At 48.5% G+C, this 18,091-nt stretch overlaps 1 protein-coding gene across 1 annotated transcript; it reads right to left on the reverse strand.

Moving 5' to 3' along the window:
- Positions 1-2,703: 2,703 nt before the first annotated feature.
- On the reverse strand, positions 2,704-17,124 carry STK35 (serine/threonine kinase 35; the record flags this gene model as incomplete). Its single annotated transcript, XM_084246687.1, has 3 exons — positions 2,704-3,626; positions 15,672-16,272; positions 16,852-17,124. 3 exons carry the CDS (start codon positions 17,122-17,124, stop codon positions 2,914-2,916), a joined length of 1,587 nt encoding a protein of 528 aa, XP_084102813.1. The 3' UTR covers positions 2,704-2,913.
- Positions 17,125-18,091: the final 967 nt, after the last annotated feature.

Here is an 18,091-nt window from a genome sequence, read left to right on the forward strand (position 1 = left end):
GCCCAACTCAAATGACTCCTAGATACCGCCCCAACTTCTTCCCCTACACTCTCTCCTTGCTCACTACCAGGCCTTTACCCTGGCTGGTTGGCTCCCTTTGGAAGGCTTACTCCAGAAACCCTCCTGACTCACACCCTTAACTCCTTCTAACCTTTGTGCAAATGTCACTGTCTAAAGGAGATACACCCTGATCTCTACCACTCCCTTCCCCACCCGCCAGCATTCTGCTGTCCCCCTGCCCCCCACAGAACTTACTTAGGCAGCACCTATGTTTACCAAAAAGAAGGTAAACCCTAAAGAAGGTAAACTCCACAACTGCCGGAGTTTTGTCTGTTTTGATCACTAACATATCTTCTGTGCCTAAAACAGTCCCTGGCAAGTAGTTTCCCAATAAAGATGAAATGAATACATGGAATTAGCTCACTTTCTGTAAAGTTTGAGGGAAGGGGGAGGGGAGCTTGATTGAACAGTTCCTCCTAAATCCAGCCAGACAGAGCTCATTTATACAAGTACTCAAAGCCTCTGGCACCACAAGGCTCTGCTCCTGGTCACAGATGGGGCCTGGCTAGCACAGGGGAGGTAGCTACTGTCAGGCAGGCACCAACTGGCCCAGTACTATCTCATGAGCTGGCAGAGGCTGGGACACTCAGCAGTACCCGTGCTCCTAATCTTTTCTCATCCCAAGGTCACCTATTTCTCCTACCTGATTTTTCCAATTTAGCCCTGAAAAATAACACAAATTCAAATGTGGATGTCCAAATGGGAGCCTAGATCTCAATTAGTTGTGACAGCGCCATAATCCTAACCCATGTTCAGGTCCTGCTTCCAGTGACAACCTTCTTCCTACCCCAGGGCAAACTCGAATTCTAAGAGGTTTTTTAAAAGCTGAAAAGCGGAGATGCAAATGGGAAGTGACAGTTCGAACTAACAAGTGTCTAGCCAAGTGTTCCGGGGGCTCCAATGTACTCCCCCAAGCCTCTCTTTAAGGAACACAATTCTCTTACTCATTGGGCAGGACAAACTGACCTGGCATCTCAATAACTCAATAACTTGATAGAATGGAAGGATTAGACCAGCTGACTCACTCCAGAAGTTCACTGAGAACACTGCAGAAGCAACCACTATTAACCCATTCCAACTAAAAACCTGAGGTGACAAGGGAAGGAAGTGACTAAGGACCCACCCAGGTGGCAAGGGGCACTGTGCTGGATGTGCTGAGGCTCCTTCTATGATCACTGGGGTCAGCACCATCCCCATCACCTCATCTCAGGCCTCAGCAAAGTACAACAGTAACTTATTTGCAGCTTGCTACCTATAATCTTAAGATAAAAGGGGGAGGGGCCCTTAAATTAGGATATTGGATAAGCGACTTAACCCCTTACAGGCTGCAAAGGTGAAACCAAATGTGAAAATAAGTAACATACACAGTATTTTTTACTTTTCCTTCCCACAAAACAAGTCCAAAGGTTTCTGTTTAGGAAAACAATTGAAATCTGCCCCATACACAGGGTCAGCACTCGTGCCTACTACTATTAACCTCCCAATACCTATCACTTTCTATCTTTAACTTCCACATCTGGCCAACTGTCCTGTTAAATCTCTGCTCTGGACCATCCAGGTACTCCCCCATCAGTGCTGCTCAGTTTCCGGTTTAACCACATCCCTTATGAGTGTGAATAAAATAATTGGTCCAACTGGTTTCCCAGTTTCCAGTATTTTCCTCATTTCAGCTTGCACATGCTTAAGTTCTTGATGCTGGTTGTTCTGCTCTGGTCTGCAGATGGCTCCCAAATGCCTAAGTCAAGGTCGTCAAATTCCAGGGCCCCATATTTCAGCCAATTTCTGATCCTAGCTTCCTTGCTCTGGCCAAACTCAACTATTGCTGCTGCTCTGAGCACACATTTTTGGGTTTTCCGCCTCAGCTCTGCCCACTCTCCTGCTAAATCACTGTGCTCTGTGCTTACTGCATGTCTAATCCTTCACTGGCTCCAACTGTGGAACTGTGGGGTCTCCCCAGTGTGCCAGGGTTCTTCTGGCTTTAGGCCCTTTGCAGAGGCTTGTCTGCGTCTGGGAATGCCCCTGCCTCCCCCCTGCTGGGCTTGGCTCTGGGCACCATTCCCTGAGAGGTCAATTTCCCTTAACTTTTTCATCATATAATTATGATAAATATTAGTTTCCTTCTTTTCCTAACTTCGGTGCAGAATTTATGAGGCTGTGGTAAGTGTCTGCTTACCAGTTACCCCAGAACCTAGCACAGTACCTGACAAATGAAACCCAGAGTAAACCTATTAAATAAGCAAAGACTTCCACGTAAGAATATTCCCTTGCACATTCTCCTAAATGGAGAAACCATGTGCTATCAAAGCAGACGAAAGGTTACATTATATGTGGTACATATAATGGAATGTCGTACAATCATCGAAGCCATACTCGAAACATCACATGGGGAAATGCTCAGGTTAGTGCTGAGTGACAAGAGAAAGAAACAAGACTACACTCCGTATGATCTGAACGTGGAACTGGAATGAGGAGAGATATGCTAGGGATGATGTCCACTCTCTGAAAAAAGCTGTCCAGACCGCTTTTGTATTTTCTACAATAAGCATTTATTAATGGATGAGAAAGTGTTTCTAAAACCTAAAGAGACTCAGCTAAAATACACTCCCTACTCAGAAAACTTTCCAATTTCCACTAGGCTTTGTACTTGTACTCAAATAATTCCACCTATCTCCTTCTCAAGATTGGGGTGGGGAGTCTTTGACAACAAGTACTTAGTTCACCCCTCATTTCTCCCCAATCCATGGGGCCTAAGGCAGGGCCCAAGATGAAGAATCCAGTCCAGTAAGTGTGCATGCAGAACAAAAAGGACACTCACCTAGTTTAAAAAACACCCAAGATGCTTTGCCCTGAATTTTAAGCAGCACATGTGACCTGGTCCATTCTGGTTTCAAGTTCAAAGGCATCAGGCCGGTCCTGTGGGTTAGCAGCTAACATATCTTTCAAGAGCTGCTTGATCCCCTCAGACATGGAAGTCCTGCGTTTCTGGGGGATGTGCAACTCCATCTTTGGGTTTTCTAGCAGCGCCTCACCAACAGGGACGATCTCGGTCCCCTGTTTGATATAAGTCCCCAGGAGCTCCTTCTTGGTCTCAGAGTCAATGAAAGTGATTCTTTCTATCATTGCCCAGATGATAATGCCCAGGGCAAAGATGTCTGCCTTGGCTGTGTAGTGTCCCTCCCAGACTTCAGGGGCCATGTAGAAGTCTGAGCCGCAGGCTGAGGACAGCCAGTATTTATTCACATTCACATTTTTGTTGTCTTGATTGCCCTCTTTGCCTCGGGGGGCCAAGCCAGCACAGACCTTGCTTAGTCCAAAGTCTGCCACCTTGAGGATGGGGGTGCCAGACCGCTCTGTGATGAGGATGTTGTCTGGCTTTAGGTCCCTGTGCACGATGTGGTTTTTGTGCAGGAAGGCAATGGCGCTCGTGAGCTGTAGCATGAAGCTTTTGTTGGTGGCTGGGTCTGGCCTCCGGGACAGGACGTACTGATTCAGGTCTCCACCTTCACAGAACTCCATGACAAACCAGAGATAGCAAGGCTCCTCAGCATAACCCAGGATCCTTTCTCCTGAATCAAAGGAAGACCGGAAAGAGCTTGAGTGAGACGGACAGTTCACACCACCTTCAGACTAAGGACGGCAGCACATTAAAGAGGAACAGTGGTGACAACTGCTCCAATCCAGGAGGACCAGTGCTGGCACGGGGCCAACTATGCACACGCAGCCCCGTCCCTACTCACACTGGGGGAGTCCAGGCGGGAGAGGCTGCAGGGACTGGTGTAAAGCACCTGGGTTCGGAGCCCCGCGCGCTGGGTAGTGACTCTGGCTGACTACGGACCACTGACTGGTTGGACAGCCAGGAGGCAATTTAGCTCACCTTTCCAGATTTCTACTGCTGCTGCTTCTCCGGTAAACAGTCCCATATAAGCACTTACAGGAGTGCTTCAATAGCACATGGCATTCAATTTAGAATTCACCACCACTCTAGGAGGGAGGAGGACATAGTCCCATCTTATAAAGTTAACCTGAGGCTCAGAGACTTAGAGTTGAGACTCAAATCCACTCGATGGCAAAGCCGCTGTTTCATTATACTGCATCCCAAAAGACACCAGCACACCTCCCGGAGATGCGGGAAAGCATGAGAGAAGGCTGTCAAGTGTCTGGGTTGCTCCATGCCAAGCAAATGCCCTTCCCCCCTTCTTTCCTGACTGGTATGATGAGTCTGGGTCAGTGTATCCAGAAAGGCACTACAGATTTTTTTCAGAGGCACACTCCAAGTCAGCAGTGTTTCCTGCTTGCTCACCACAGGCCTGGCACAAGTCAGATACATAATGCGCCCTGTCTCCATGAAGCTTTGTTTCAGGGAGACAACAGGTATCATGACAGCAATTGTCACAAGCCGTGCATCTGGCCCAGCTTTCATAACAGGGAAGGGTTAGCAGGTGTCACCAGATCTGAAGCAGCAAGAAGGGGAAGAAGTGGGTTACCCTTAAAGGACAGGGAGCAATCAGCAGAGAAGGAGGAGATTCTAGGTTGAGATGGAATGGAAAATGAAACAGGAGAAATCTAAAATGGTAAGTCTGGTGGAACAGTGGTCCACAGTGGGTATATAAACACTGTGCCTTTCCAAAAAGCCTTTCCTTTTGAACCCTGAGATACTCTAGGAAAGCTGATGGTTGACATCTACCAGCAAATCCCAATAGAGCAATTAATGGCACTCTGACATTGAGCCCTTCCATGGAAGTTCTTTGATGACAACAATTGCCACAAAAGCTAAGTCTAAGAGGGCAGAAGTCCTTCCTAGCTGATGCATCTGACCAAGGGGCCCTAGGTGGTAACATGAATTGTTCGTGACCGAGCCGTGGCCTAAAGACAAGTCCTCTGAGTCCCTGGACAGTGTCTCCTGTTGGCCAAAAACAAAGGATGCATCTTGTCCTATTGCCTCTACTAAAGGGTTCCTTTTACCAGTCATTTACTCTCTTGAGAGTATGGTACCCCACTAACACAAATGCCTGGAAATTACCAAGACACGCAGTCTGCCGAATTCAGCGGTGTGGGAATTCTAGGTTGAGGCAGGATGACTAGATGGACAATGCAAGCTTTTCTACCATGATCGGACAGGCTTCATTTCCCCCGTAATTATGTAATTTGTTTGTTTATATTACTCACAATCAAAGTAATGCAGGTAGAACCAGTTTAGGGCAGATGGGTTTTTAAAAATCAATTCTTTCCCATCTCATACTCCTCCTTCTAGGTCATCAGTTCTACAGGGTTGAGATTCTTTATCTAAAAAGACCGCAAAATGAAGCCATCATCTTAAGAGCAAACCAATCTGGACTCTGGAGTAAAGAGCCATAAAAAAGAGAGCAAGAAATTTTGCTGGTGATAGAGCCAGAAAGGAAATGATTAAAAAGTCATCAAATTCCTTCTGCAAAGGCAACATCAGAAAACAGTGAAACTTGTAGTGGGGAAATAAAGGGTGGGGAACGATGATTACTTTATATACAAAGTTGGTAACTACAGCAACTGAAGTAAAAAGAAAACAAGTCTGCAAAACACACTACAATGTAAGTCCAGGTTATGAGAATCCAGGGACAGAAAAAAAGGGTAAAAAAAATGCCCTAAATTAGTGAGTGGGTTGGGCTGATGAGACCTGGGAAGGAGGGGCATGCACTGGGGATGAGCTCAGCTCAGGAGATGCTACCGTAGGGGGCTGTTTATTGAGAGGAAAATTCTGGACAGGAAACAACTTTCTTAGCAGACACCACATCAGTTAGCATGACAGAATGGAAACTGGGGAACACAGCTATGTATCCTGAGACAAAAAGCACTTCTTTGCGCGGAGGAGGGTCTTGGGCCTACTTCAAGAGAACTGCAGCATGTGCTTTCATGCAGGAAACCCCAGTGACCCACTAAAAACCTGGAGAGGCACGTTAGAATCCCAGTCCCTCACCTCAGAAAGACTGCCCACCAGGGCCTCTTGGCTACCTTGCAGCAAGATGGGGAAGGGATGTGGCGCAAGATACGTCTATTGAGAAGCCAGGCAGGGTGAAGTAATCAGGACGAGCACAGGCCAGAAGGCACAGAGTCTGGGTAAAGATGCCAACTCTGCCACGGGTTTGCTGGGTGGTTTCTGGACTTAAGTGTGTTGGAAAGATGACTAGATCCTCAGCCAAGTCTCTGAACTCTCAGCCTCAGTCTCCTCATCCCCCAATGAGAAAGACATTTACACACTGTCAGTTAAGTCACAGGTGGCAAATACATTTTGCAGAGTGGAAGATACCTTGGAGGAATCACATCACTAACATTTCCACCAGACATGAGCCGAATACTGGGAAGTCACTGATTTCTAATAACCCCAGTGTTGCAGGCCACAGAAACAAATCAGAAAATGTAAGTGGGAGATCCCATCACATTTCTCAGATGTAAGAGTAAGAGCTAAAACCCATGTTCTAGCCAGACCAGACTTACTCTTTGAGGTGATCTCACTGCATAAAAAGATCAAATCTCTACAAGTGTAACTGAATGTGCACCTTAAGGCCCAGGCTGAAGAGCAACCTACCTGATACCTGCCTCATTTCCTAGGTTACTTTCCTCTCCTGACCAGTCAAGGTCCTAATCTTCTAACTCCTCAAGGTGACTGTGCAAAGAGGAAGGAAAACTGTCAAATCTGCAGGGGTTACCAACACCTGTTCTGAATAACCTGATTTCCAGGAGACCCAAAACACAGCTGCCCACCAGTCAGAGTTGGGCTGAAGTAGGTTAGGAGATCAATGGGGCTTCATGTCAGACCCTCCCGTCCTGGCCGCTGATGCCCTCAGGTCTGGGTTCAGGAGTTAGTTCAGCCCCACACCAGTCTGGGGCTACTCCCTCCCCAGTTGCAGAAGGGACAGCTGGCAGAGACATGTGCAGAACTCGTAGAATCCCCCCCATAAAATACAGCTTTTTGAACTAACAGGAAATTTGGAAGATTTTATAATTACCTTATTTGATATAATCTATTAATTTATAAGATTAATAGAGTTAAAATTTTAGGGGACAAGAGAATGTTATTTAGAGGTGATATTTGAGGTAAATGAACCTTGAAAGCTCACTGGGTCCCAGGGACAATTTTATCCCCCCCCCCGCAACCGGGCCAATTTTATTTTTTTAAAAAAGATTTATTTATTTATTTATACAAGCATTGGGTACAGTCATTACAGTCATAAGCGCAGGAGGGTGAGAGAATTCACCAGAGCCAGAGCAGGGTAACAGAACAGGCAGACTGACGAAGTACAAAGCTGAGGGGAGCAGCGGACACAGCAGGAGAGGTATGTGCGCTATGTGGGGCCCTCGCGGGCAACTGCCCGCTGGGGATTGAACCGGCGCTGCAGAGGCTGCAGGCAGCCCCGCAGCCCAGTGCTCAACCACTGCGCCACCAGGGAGGCCCCCTGGGACAATTTTAAAGGCTCATTACGTGAGCTGTCTCGCCCCACTGGACAGTTACAGGTGCAGAAGCTAAGGTTGAGGACCTTAAGTAACTTGTTCAAGACCACTGCCAGGGCTTGCTGAATGGGCTGAGTCTCCAGTCAGCCCTCACCAGACAATGTCTCAGGTCACAGTGGGCAAAAAAACCACAGCTTTTATTCAAGAGAGTCAGCTCCACTTTCAGGATAGTTTTATTACTTTCCCCTTAAGTCCAATAGCAGGAGGCCACGAAATAAATGATTTCAAAAACATATCCTATGCCACAATTTAGACACAGAAAAATGAAGGGGTGGAAAAAGGTGCTTCACATCTCCTTATTACTCATGAGAGTAAGCAGTACTGAAGTAGCTCAACCAACAAATGTGACTATTCAAAAAACTTCAATCACCTTCTAGAAAGGGATGCAGAATACCCAGGATTATATTAGCTGATTCCCAAGTGTCCTCCAGAGTTAGAGATAACTAAAGATGGGAGACAGACTCAGGAAGACATGAGGCTAAGAGACTCCTCAGAAGGTTCTGAAACCCAGAGTGAGGGCTGGGAAAGGAGGTGAGAGGGGATGAGAAAGGTCTTGGATGTTTAGAATCAATTCAGTAACTTCTCAAGTCACATGTGATGGCTAAACGGAAGAATCCAGAGTACGCTAGCCAGCCCTCTCTTACTCTAAGCTCCATCTACATAAATGATTAATTACATCCCCTTTCACAGGTGAGGAAATTGAGGTTCAGAAGATAAATAACTTATTCATGGTCTCACAGCTAGTGAAGGGCAGGCTCCAGTGTCTGCATGGCATGGATTCCTTACTGTGATGGTCTACATTGCCTTTTAATGCCAGCAGCAGAATTTAACACCTAGATGTTGCACTTCCACACTGACACAAGTACACTCTCGTGCATGCCGCCAGAATTTAATGCTCAAAACCCTAGTGATGAGGCCAAGCATACAACATTTTGGTTGGTTCATTTTTCAGTAGAGAATTCATTATGATTAACATAAATGCACCGAGAAAACAATTCAGTAATGACGATCACAAGTCTTAAAAACGCTCAAGCCATCTGACATAAAAACTCCACTCTAGGAATTTATTCTAAGAGTACCAACAAGCCAAAAGCAAAACAAAAACCTACTAGTTAAGAGCAAAAGAAGGCACGCCATGCACCCAAACCGCCCGGAGCTGGTATTCCACACAGCATAGTAAAAGTGAAGAACCGGAAACTGAAGAATGGTTTGTTTTTAAAAAACAGTTGATGTTAATTATGGCATTGCCAGTTGGCTGGATGCTTTAAAAGACCATGTTATTACTTCAACAAAATGTACTTAAAGAGTCAAAAGAGAAGGTCCTATAACATGCCATAAGCAAATTTAATGAATTGAAAAAACAGTATCTAAAATTATAAAGTTATGTTTAGGAAAATATTAGAAAGGAAACTAGAAAAACAAAGTTTGAACTCCTTTGATTATAATCACCCCTAGTTTGATTAGTTAAGAATTATACATTACTTATTTTTTTAGAAGTGGCTCAGCTGAAGACCAGTCCTGAGAAGCCAAAGTCATCCAGCATGTCTGAGGAAAGCTGGACATGAACCCAGCCCAGGTCCCCAACTCAGGGGCCTCGGGCTGTCCTCTGTCACTGTAACAAGGCTGGGTCCATTGTCAACACTATAGAGTGCATTCAAAGTCCTTCATAAGATTAGATAAATGTCACTGCCCACTAGAGAACTGACGCCTTAGGGTGACAGCCAGGGCAAGATACGGTGTCTTACAGAAGCCAGGAGACTAATTATGAACCGGGAGGCCCAGCACAAAGGACAAGGGTTTTGGAGCCCGTCAGCTGGGGGGTGGGGGGGACACAATCCCACTTCCAGGGCTATGTGACCCTGGACGACTTAAGACCCAGCATGTTTCATTTTTTCATAAATTGCCAAGAGACACCTACCTCAATGAGATGTTAAGGGCTTAATTGTGCATATATCTTGCACAGCGCCTGGACACCAAGCAGCAACTACTGGGGATTAATTATTTTACTGTCTGGACACCACTGGCAGTCATCCAGTATGGCCATGGGGCAGCATGTCAAGAACATGGAAATTGGAAAGAGCATCTGGATGTAAATCTAAACCCTGACCCTTCACTTGTTGTGGTAAGGACAAGTTACTCAACCTGATGGATCCTGATTTTGTGTGTAAAACCGGATTACAAAAACACCAACTTAGGGAGAGGATTAAGTGAGACCAAACACGAAAACACCACAATAAGAAAGGTGAGCTATTACTCCACAAACATTACCTCCACAAACATTACCGGGGTCTTGCTAGCATGCAGACTCCACCAGACAGGCAGAGAGAGGCTGACCCCCAGCGGTCCTGGCTCTTTCTCTCTTCACATGCAACTAGCCTACCACAGGCCTGGTTACCACTGGCCAGACAGTTTCTGATTTACCTTTTAAAACTCATCCTTCCTGCCTCTAAAGTCAGTCCACATTCCAGACAGCTATTCCCTCTAGAGTGCCTCTCAAAGACTGCAGTGAGGAGTACCTCTGTGCTGTGTCCACCTTGCTTAGATTGGGTACCCACAGTGGAATGAAATCAAGTCACTGGGTTCCCCACAGTGCACTCTGCACATAGTAGGTACTCAAATCATTGGGTGAAATGAATCAAGATGAGAACTGTGAGCTGGAGAGAGTTAGAACAGGGAAAGTTCTAGCATAGGACATACAGAATATGTAGATTAGATATATAGGTAAGTATACAGAATTTGTATCTAGACCAAGGCAGGTTCCTGGCCCTAAGAATACCAACAAAGGCCAAATCAAAGTTGAAAATACGCTGATACTCTGTTAGAAAGCTAAACCCTCCTTTAGAGTTTACACTATAAAAAGCCAATGCAAGCCCAAAGCTCTCAATTAAGAATTATTCTTCCCTGTGCACACCTCAAGAAGGCAGCCGGTTGGCTGGAGCAAGAGAGAAGTCTGAATGGCTGTCTTAAGATATTTAAGGGTAGATCAGAAAGGAGGCAGAGGGCCTTTAGCATCCAAAACACAGGAAAGGCAGGAGAAATCAGCAGTGCCACAAGTACTGATTAAACAATAAAAATATATCCATTAGTTTCAGTTAAATCTGATTATGCCCATTTGAGAACCAAGACAAGCAGAAGAACACAGAACTTAAGCTACTTGTCTCAGCAACACAGCAACAGGTAACAAAGCAGATTCACGCTAGACTGCCTAGGCTTGGATCCTGGCTCAGTGATTTGCTTAGCTGTTTTACAAGTCAGGCAACAAACGCAGAGCCAGAGCCTCAGCTGCCTTACCGATAGGGCTACCTGCGGTAGCAAGTTCAAAAGGTGGTTGTGAGGATCTAGTGAGTCAAAAGTCATTACTGCATCTAGCAGGTCAAAATCAGTAAAGCTTAGCTTTTAACAGTGAAATTGAGACTAAGAGGTTCTGATTTGAAGTCAATACCAGTATTCTATTGTATTGTAAATTTCCAGAGATTTTATTTTTATGCAGGCTTTTATCTATGTCAGAGTAACCAAAGATCACCATCAGCTCTTTAGGGGCCCACACAGCAAAGTTGTGAACCCCTAAGTTCCCACAGGCATTCTATTGGGGGGGTGGTGGGGACAAGAGACTTGCAGGCCCACAACTGATCCACTGCTATGACCCTGATCTCCCTGCTCTAGCCCTGCTTCCCCATTCTGTACTCCCAGAAGAATCCTTTGTTGTTTTCTGAGATACCACCACTCATGACCTTGCACACGGTCACTCGAGCATGTGTCCCTTGCTTGCCTGAGGGAGGAAACTTTGGGTATCCCTTCCAATGCAGTGCCAGGCTCCCCATTACCACGAGGCATCTGAGCATAGATAAGACTACTTAAGTACCCCAAAGCCCAGTATTCTCACCCAGGTCAAGTCACCTAAGGTATTTTGAGTGCAGAAAATAATTAGTGTCTTATCAAGTTGGGGTAACTAGGTTCCCAGCTTCTCCAACCATCTAAAATGATTATCATGAGCTTTCAGGATTTGTCCTGGATATTGCTTTTTGTCCTCACTTGTTGCTATTTGTCAACAGGGTGTATTAGAGAATGCACAGATTCTGAGCTTGACAATGACCTTGGGACTACCTGCAGTCTTCTAAGAGGAAGGAATCTTAAATTTACTTTCCAGTGCATTCAGGACAGGGCCCTTTAGCAATGGAAACAAGGGGATAAAAGCAAGCTGTTGTGGAAACTCCTCTTTTTATGTAAAGTACTTAAAAGTTAAACAAAGACACCAACCCATCAACCAAAAGATTTACAGGATGTTTAATCTGGCTTTAAAAGCAGGGAAGGCTGGTTGAAATGCTACCACTAATTCAGTGGGGGCAAGTTTGTCCCTTTTCACTTCTGTTCACTACATAAAGCTTCTGGGTAGAGCTTGCCCAGTTGAAGTTCAGAGAGAAAGAATGTAGAAATCTTTCAAAGTTGGGTAACACCAACTACATTAAGATGATCCCCCCCTTTTTTTATATTGGTGAATTCAACATCAAATATTTTCTTTTTTTTTTTTTTTAAAGATTTATTTATTTATACAAGCACTGGGTACAGTCAGAAGCGCAGGAGGGTGAGAGAATTCACCAGAGCCAGAGCGGGGAGCAGAGCAGGCAGAAGGACCGAAGTACACTGCTGAGGGGAGCAGCGGGCGGCAGGAGAGGTCTGCGCGCCATGCGGGACCCTCCTCCCGTGGCCGGGGAGCAGCCGGGGATCGAACCGGCGCCACAGAGGCTGCGGGCAGCTTCGCAAACCAGCGCTCAACCGCGCGCCACCGGGGAGGCCCCAAATATTTTCTTAATACTACAGAATTGCCTTCTTTTGAGTACTCACCAGAGATACCAAAGGGGAAACAATTCTCTATTTGGCCAAATTGTGAAATAAACTCCATTTTCTCTTCTCTACGAACCCATGTGGTCCAACAACATGGTACTTTCAAGCCCACCTCTTTTGCTAACTTCGGGCTGATTTGTTTCTCATTCCTCTTAACAGCATGTAACACTACAAAGTCCTTGTTAATGAGCCAACAAAGCCTTTTCCTCCTGTGACCTAGATTAGTGTTAAATTCTTCTACTGGTCCTCAAACTTTTCAAATATAGGTTCCTTGGGGGCAAAGTGTGTTTTGTTTTTTTTCGTCAAGTACCACTATAGGGACGCAGCAAAATTATGTGGGTTTGAGTCAGTAGAGACTTCAAGACTGATTAACACTTTCTGGTCTATTTCAAAATGATTCTAAGTTGCAGGAGACTGGGCAAAAGGTGACTACAAAGGACTTTTTGCTTCAAGACAGAGCTGAAGCAGATTAGCTCTTAAGATTCCTTCCAGCTCCAACATTTCTGAATGATATCAGTATGTGTAAACCCAGTACTTTAGGGCAGATTAAGACTGCTACTAAATTTTAGAAGATTAACAGTGGAGAACAAACACCCAAATTACTCCAGGTGAAGTTTTCCAGAGAAGACTTGACACTTACATCGGTAAGTCAGGGTCAAAAGCACAAGCAATGTTACTCCATACTGCTGCCTCCCAGCCCAGAGCATTACCCTGACCCATAGCAGAGATTCAAATATTTGGAAGACTCTTAGATGAAAGAGAGCATGCATGGCCTAAAGCAAAATACTTCATTTCTTTAGGTTGCACAAAAGGGAAGAAAATACTAGTGTTTCTGTCAGCTAAGTGCTGATGACAACAAAGGAAATAGATGTGCTCCATGGTCAAATAAGTTTGCGAAACCTGATCAAGAATGTTGTAAATCCTGAGAAATGAAGGAGGAAAGAGGATTCAAAATGTAGCCTGAACTTATTAAGGGGTGAATTACTCCTTAATCTGGAGTACTTGTTGACATTCCCAGGCTGTGCGCTGCAACCCTATTGACAGAGGTGCTATCTTATGAATAAAGGGACTGTTCCCCCTGGGTTTTTTTTTTTTTTTAATAGAGGCATGCTTTATTTATTTGTTTGCTGGTTTGTTTGTTTGTTTTGTTTATACATGCACTGGGTACAGTCAGAAGCGCGGGAGGGTGAGAGAATTCACCAGAGCCAGAGCGGGGAGCAGAGCAGGCAGAAGGACCGAAGTACACTGCTGAGGGGAGCAGCGGGCAGCAGGAGAGGTCTGCGCGCCATGTGGGACCCTCCTCCGGTGGCCGGGGAGCAGCCGGGGATCGAACCGGCCACGGGCAGCTTCGCAACCCAGCGCTCAACCGCTGCACCACCGGGGAGGCCCTCCCCCTGGGTTTTAAACAACTGTCCCAGGTCTCCTGCAGTCAGCTCAGACCAGCCATGACAAAGTGAGTCTAACTCCAAAGCCTATGGTGCTGACTACTACTCTACGCTGCCACTGTAATCTGTGCAGTTTGACAAATTCTACAGGTGAGCAAAGTTTGAACAGTATTTCTATGTAGGGAGAGTAAGCAAAGACTTCAAACCCAGGTTTAAGTTTTTTTTTAAGACTGGCCTTAATGAAATGAGGGTAGACGCAAACTCCCATATCCCTAGGGAGGCTTGTACTATGGAGTCCAGGCCATTCTCCCCCACAGTGAGCCTGAGAATGGAAGCAGACTTCATAGAATACAGGTAAGCGAAAAGGGTCTCTTGGAACTTTTTCAAAAGAAATATACTCACCCTGCAGAGAAAGCAGGCTGTTCAGGATGGATGGGGAAGAGATGGGCATAAAAAGTGGAATTCTATTTTGAAAAAGGACCTCAGGTGATACTGATCAGGCCTCTCAATCTACTGTCAAACAACTGACTTGAAACAGGTGATATTGAGGTGATATTGATCAGGCCTCTCAATCTACTGTCAAACAACTGACTTGAAACAGGACAGGGCGGTCTCTTTACATGGGCTTATAGGTTCTTGAAGCACCAGGCAAAGAAAAAAGTCCTACTCAACTCCACCCAGAACCCAAACATTGTTCAAGGTCTGTTTGAGTTCAAGTTCAGGCTCAAAGGCACCATTATCCATTTGAAAGGATTTAGACCTAAAATCAAGACAGGTCTGGGTTCACATCACTTAACTGTAAAAATGAAGGAAAAAAAAAAAATCAAAGTACCACCTGACTTTCCTTATGACCTGATGAACTTTGATCAAGTTATATTTGCTTGCCTCTAATCCTTAGTTTCTCCATTTACAGAAAGAAGAGGATTTACTTTTAAAGTTATTACTTCAAGTCACTTCTCTAGAAGACATCTAATCTAGTGCAGTGTTCAGACCACAGCTATTCAGACTGGTGACCTCTCCCTGAGGGAGTTTCAACACACATTTCTAGCCCATAGGTCCTCACCTCACTGAACAGATCCTTTGGCTACTTATCATCTGAACAAGACATGTGAGTACTGAGCACTCCCTAACTCTGGCTAAACCCTCAAAACTACGATTAACCTGCCCAGGACTATAGTTTCCCCTTTTCCCTATAGATAAAAACCTCTTCAAAACCAGCCTCACAGGGTTAAGAAAAAAAGTTCAGAATGTAAACTGAAGGGGAAAAGATGTCAGATGTTATGTGACAGCTTCTAGGCCCACCTGTGGGGTTATTATTATGCAGACCCCAGAGGACTTGGCTAGAAAACTGCCAGTTTGCTTGACTGCCTGGGATGAAGGGCTGGGGGGGGGGGGGGAGGGAGCCCCAGAATAAAAGGAAGACTAGGAAGAGGTGGGGGTGGAAGGAGAACTAGAGGGTATTGGTATATTTGGAACTAGACAGAGAGGAGGTGGGGGTGGCTCTTTTCTGCTTTGGGAGGAAAGAGGCCCTAGAAACAGGGGTCTTGGCAGTTCTTCCACCAGTTCTTCTGAACCCAACCCCATCCACTCCCCCAACGGATCTTTAAAATGCTAGATCTTTTAATAATAATGGCTCACATTCATTGAGCACTTAGGAAGATAATGGTGGGCACTTAAAGAACGTTTGTTATGAAAATATCAGCTAACGTTTGTGCCCGGGGCCCATCCTGGAGCCAAAGATGAGAGAAGGGCCACCAGCCTGGGTCCAGGAAAGGAGGGTGTGTCTGAGTTCGGGGTGACAGGACCAGGACCAAGGCCTAGGGGCCCGGGGCTCAGTGCGGGCCGAGCGGTCTAAGCAGCGGGTCCAGGCCCTGGGGGCCCGGCGGCCTAAGGCCTTCCTACCTTTGAGCGAGGTCTCCACCAGGCGCAGGTAGAGCTGCGAGCTCTTGTTGCCGTGGCTCATGCGCTGGGCCAGCCCGTTGCGCTGCAGGACGCACTCCTCAAACTGCACGACGTTCTGGTGGCGCCGCTTGAGGCTGGTCAGGGCCCAAAATTCGGCCAGCGCCAGCTCCACGTTCTCGGGGGCGTCGCATCGGATCTTCTTGACCGCCACCCGGGCCCCGCTGCGCCCGGCCACTGCCTCGTAAACCACGCCGTAGCTGCCGCGCCCGATCTCCGCCAAGAGGCTGTAGCGCGGCCGGGACGAGCCGCCGCCGCCCTCCGGCCGCCGCCGCGCTAGGTAGGCCTCGCCCGGGGCCTCGGCCGTCACCGGATCCATGGCCTGGGCCGCCGCCGCCGGCCTCAGCTTCGCGCTGGGCGCCCGCGGCACTGGGCTTCGCCTTTTCCGCTCGGGGCTTTGTGTACCTCGGCGGGCGCCGTCCTCCTTCCCCGTTTCCATGGCTGCGGGCGGCGGGGGGAGCAGCAACGGCGCCGCCCGGGCCCCCCCTGCCTCATCCCTCCGTCCGGCCCTGGGACGCGGAGGAGCGGGACCCTGGATGGTGACCTGCGAGCCAAAGAGTCGGTTAAACGACCAGGCCGAGGCGGGGAGGAAGGAGCGCAGGCCGCAGGGCGCCCCACCTCCTCCTCCACCGGCCGCCGCGGCCCCTTTAAGACGGAAGCCACTGCTGCTGACTGAACGGGGGAGGGGAAAGCGGGAAGGGCGAGACCACCGGGCAGGGGTTCAGAGGGGGGGCCGGAAAGAAAAGCAAAATCTTCTTGCTTTCGCCGCCAACTTACCGTCCAGGAACAGAGAGCTAAGGGCCAGCAGCCGTCCGAATTTGTGAAACCCGCCCTAAGTGGCAACTCGGACGGTGGGAGTGCTTTTCCCCGGCTCTGCTCTCCCCACGACCCCCCTCCCGCAGGGCGCCGTGCGCCCGCCCGGGTGTAAACAGTCCATTGAATTAAGTGTGCGCCGAGCCCCGCGGGCCGGCCCAAGTCCCGGAGGGCGGCGGGTGGAGCGGGCGGGCCCAGAAGTTCGGCCTCCCCGGGCGCGCCCACGCCGGGGCCCGCCCGCCCTCCCCGAGCGCCCGAGGCGGCGGGGGTCGCCCCTGCGGCGGCCTCCTCCCGCGGCCCGCGCCCTTACCTGGCCGGCGCCCCTCCACTTCCGGGCGGCCCGCTCCCCCCGGGAGGCCCCCGGCTGGGGCTGGCCCGCCCCGGGCCAGGGCTGCCTCGGGCACCGGGCGGCGCGGGAGTGGGTGTCGCGGGCCCGGCGAGCGGCGGCGGCGGGGGCGGGGGCGAGCCCGGCGTCCGGGCCCCCGCGGCTCTCCACGTGCTCGCGCCAGCCGAGCCCCTTACATAACCGCTTTATATAACCGCCCGCGGGCGCCGGGGCCGGCGGGGGCTCCCGGTGGCCCATCCCCTGGGAGGCGGCCGGGGACCGCGCCGCCGGGGTTCTGCCGAGGTCGGCGGAGCCGCCGCCGCCGGGCGCACCGGGCGCGCCGCGCCGGGGCCCAATCACAGGCGAGAACCACCCGCCGACAAAAAATGGGCGCCAAATCCCCGCGCCCTCCGCTCGCCCCCGCTGCTCGGAGTGAAGCGCGGCTGCCGGCCGGAGGCCTCATAAGTGCTCGGGTTGATTGGATCGGTCGGTCTGATTGATTCATAGGATTTGCCTGGGAAGCGCCCGCCTCCGCCCAGCCGCTCGATTGCAGGCAAATCGCCGCCTCGCCGGGAGCGTCAGTTTCCTCTTCTGCAAAATGGGCTTACGGGGCCCAACCTCCAGCGTCGGTGGGATTAGATGTAATTTTTATGTATTTGTATATATAAAGTCTAAATATGTAGATGCGGGTCTGAGAATTAACGCTCAGTGTCAACTCCGCGGAGGCAGGGATTTTTAAGTATTTTGATTTCTGCTTTGTGCTTCGGTGCCTGGTAGAGGCCCAATATTTGTTAAGTGGCTGCAGTTTATTGAAGGCCTGTCATGTGCTTGACACCATTCTGAATCGCTGGGGAAAGGAGCAGAGCTCAGGACCAGCTACTGTGGTTGAGGTTCTGTGCCACTGCAGAAGACAAAGCCAACCTCTGCTCTTTGGACAAGTTCATTAACTTTTTTGTCTCCGTTTCTCACCTGCAAGATGGGAAGAACAGTAGGTAGATTCACTGAGGCGCTCAGAACAGGATAGGATTTGGCACACAATAAGCACTCAGGATAATTTTTTTTAAAAGATTTATTTATTTATTTATGCATACAAGAGCTGGGGTGTAGGCGGGGGTGGGGGGGTGGGCTGTGAGAGGATTCACCAGAGACAGTGGGGAGCAGAACAGTGGTATTGACTGAAATACACTGCTGAGGGGAGCAACTGGCTGAGAGGGCAGAGGTCTGC

This window comes from Talpa europaea, assembly GCF_964194135.1.
Source record: "Talpa europaea genome assembly, chromosome: 11".
In the NCBI taxonomy this organism is placed as follows: Eukaryota; Metazoa; Chordata; class Mammalia; order Eulipotyphla; family Talpidae; genus Talpa; species Talpa europaea.